This window comes from Limulus polyphemus, unplaced genomic scaffold, assembly GCF_000517525.1.
Source record: "Limulus polyphemus unplaced genomic scaffold, Limulus_polyphemus-2.1.2 Scaffold3768, whole genome shotgun sequence".
NCBI lineage: Eukaryota > Metazoa > Arthropoda > Merostomata > Xiphosura > Limulidae > Limulus > Limulus polyphemus.
The window spans coordinates 74,990-77,525 of NW_013669378.1; the positions used below are offsets into that span (position 1 = coordinate 74,990).

The 2,536-nt window shown below is 35.6% G+C and overlaps 1 protein-coding gene across 1 annotated transcript in view; it reads right to left on the reverse strand.

Annotated features, from left to right (window-relative positions):
* The window catches only part of LOC106470006 (nose resistant to fluoxetine protein 6-like), a 36,130-nt gene that overhangs the window by 22,375 nt on the left and 11,219 nt on the right, over positions 1–2,536 (reverse strand). Inside the window, exon 3 of the mRNA XM_013930526.2 lies at positions 904–1,019. Within this exon, the coding sequence (XP_013785980.2) occupies positions 904–1,019 (116 nt within the window). The remainder of the gene's footprint in view (positions 1–903; positions 1,020–2,536) is intronic.

Consider the following 2,536-nt stretch of genomic DNA (forward strand, 5'->3'; position numbering starts at 1 on the left):
TACAATATATGCTAAATACAATATATGCTAAATAAATATATGCTAAATACAATATATGCTAAATTCAATATATGCTAAATACAATCTTAGATCCTAAGTTTTACAATTTGTCATAATATGATTTTTAATAAGCTGTTATAATCTGATTTGCCATAAGCCATCGTAATTTGATTGTCCGTATGCTGTTCTAATCTGATTTGCCATAATCTGTCATAATATCACTTTCAATAAGCTGTTCTAATCTGATTTGCCTTAAGCCATCGTAATTTGATTGTCCATAAGCTTTTATAATCTAATTTGCCATAAGTTTTTGAAGCGCATCAAGTTAGAGATTAACGAAATTATTGGTGAGGTTTTTGTTCTATAACTAGAGGTTGTTCGCACATTACACAAGTGGTACAGCTGCTTCACAATATGGCGGACTTAAGTTAGTAGCTTTTACAGAGATTGGGTATGTTATATTAACACGTAAAATGGAGCATAATCAAATAATTACAGTCCAAGTCACCACGTTCGTAATGTCCTATCTGACGACAGTGTATCTTGAAAGTAGTTCTGCGAAAAGCATCCCCCCCCACACACACGTATATACTCCTTACTACAGGCTTTCATAGTCTGTATAATATGCGAAAACGATAGTTTCCCATCCCCCATTTACAGTCCAGAAGTCCACGTCCACAGGCGCTGCGTCTGGCGCCTTGAAAGGTATGTCTTCGTATGAAATAGCATAAATACCCGTTTCACTCTCTTGTTGCTTGAGATATGTGACGGTAGAACGGATATGTCATAGAAGCAGCTGTGTACATTTGACTTGTTCCTCTTTTATAGACAGAAATCCTTCTTGATTATGTTACGTACTGTTGCCCAAAGTACGTGGATGACGATGTGTTCGTGGATTCTCACCTTTTACAAGATGCTGCACTTTGTTTATCACAGCTGGGGAGCGACTTGTTGCAGGTCTCTTTCTGAATGATCCTGATGCCCCAGATTGATCCATATTCCTTTGTTTTCCAGTGCCACTAAGTACAAGGGGAATTATCGTTTTGTAAGTTCGAAATCCTTGATCCGAACATCTCTATAATATGTAAGTGTACGAATATTTTGGGCTGGAAAGAGCTTTTACATACCCTTCCCCAAAGCGATCAGTTTTCTTCGGCTTCACATAACCTATGTAACGTCAAACAAGATAAAATGTTTTTTTCTGATACATTCATTTCCACCACCACTTTACATCGGCTGTATTTGTTTCGTAATATGCTGGTTTGCATATTCAAAATCGAAATGGTATATTTAAGTGTTTTTACACTCACGAAAAATAAACCTATCATTTAATAGGCATTTGAAGAACTTATGGCATTTCGCCACAATTTAATTATTCGTATTGTTAGCCGACACTGGGCAGCTTGTACATAATTGTTTAAACAACTCTACTCAGTATTCAAAATCGTTCGTTTTATTATAACATACTCAACCCTCTGCATAAAGTCGCTTCATTTTTCTAGACTTTCCTAATTTGCCACAAAAGAATAGAAATTTAAACTTTACACTTTTTAAGAACGGTGGCACAATTTTTATTTCGAAAGCTATTACTTAGTTGTAAAAACTTGTTCATAGTCATTTATCTGTAGGGGGATCCCAGTACAAAATTATAATGTCTTTGATAAGGTGAATATTTTTTATTTCCTCGAGTTTATGAGTTTCAAAACAGGTTTACAACATTTACTTTCAGTTATTAAGTAAGTAACCTGATACAATAAATAATATTATTGCAACATGTAATTAATATGACAAGTTTGTTTGGTTAAAGGCTACACGACGGCTATCTGCGCTAGCCGTCCCTAATTTTGAAGTGATAGACTAGAGGGAAGGCAGCTAAGCGACACTATTCACTGCCAACTCTTGGGCTACCCTTTTACCAACGAATAGCGGGGTTGAGCGTCACATTATAGCGTCCCCACGGGTGAAAGGGCGATCATGTTCTGGAATGGGGTTCGATCCCACGTCCCGCAGATTACGAGTCGAGTGCCCTAATCACCAAGTTATGCCAGACCGAGCAGAATACGAAATAATCTAGTAAACGTAAAATTAATACACTAATATAAGGCGTTACATAATACAGATTACGATCTATAAAGGCTGCAACAAATTTTAGGCTTAAACCTACTGAGTGAATTATCATCAGAATATTTCTATAAATGCCTCACAATTAGGTGAATGCACAATGTCGATGACTTATTTGTGTTCCTATTTCTAGAGTATATAATATTGAGAACTGATGGATATTTCTTTTGGAAATATAGCCGAAATAATTCACTGAAAATTAATAACAATTAAAACCTCTCATTTTCGAAAATCTTTAGACGAAAGTTCTAAGTAGTTCAGAACGATCAATGGTTTTCGTGTTTTCTGCGAAGAAATTTAATCATACACATTGTAATTACCCACATTACAGCTATGAATTATTACTGACAACCAGAGTGAAGTTGTATGAATTATTACTGACAACCAGAGTGAAGTTGTATGAATTATTACTGAC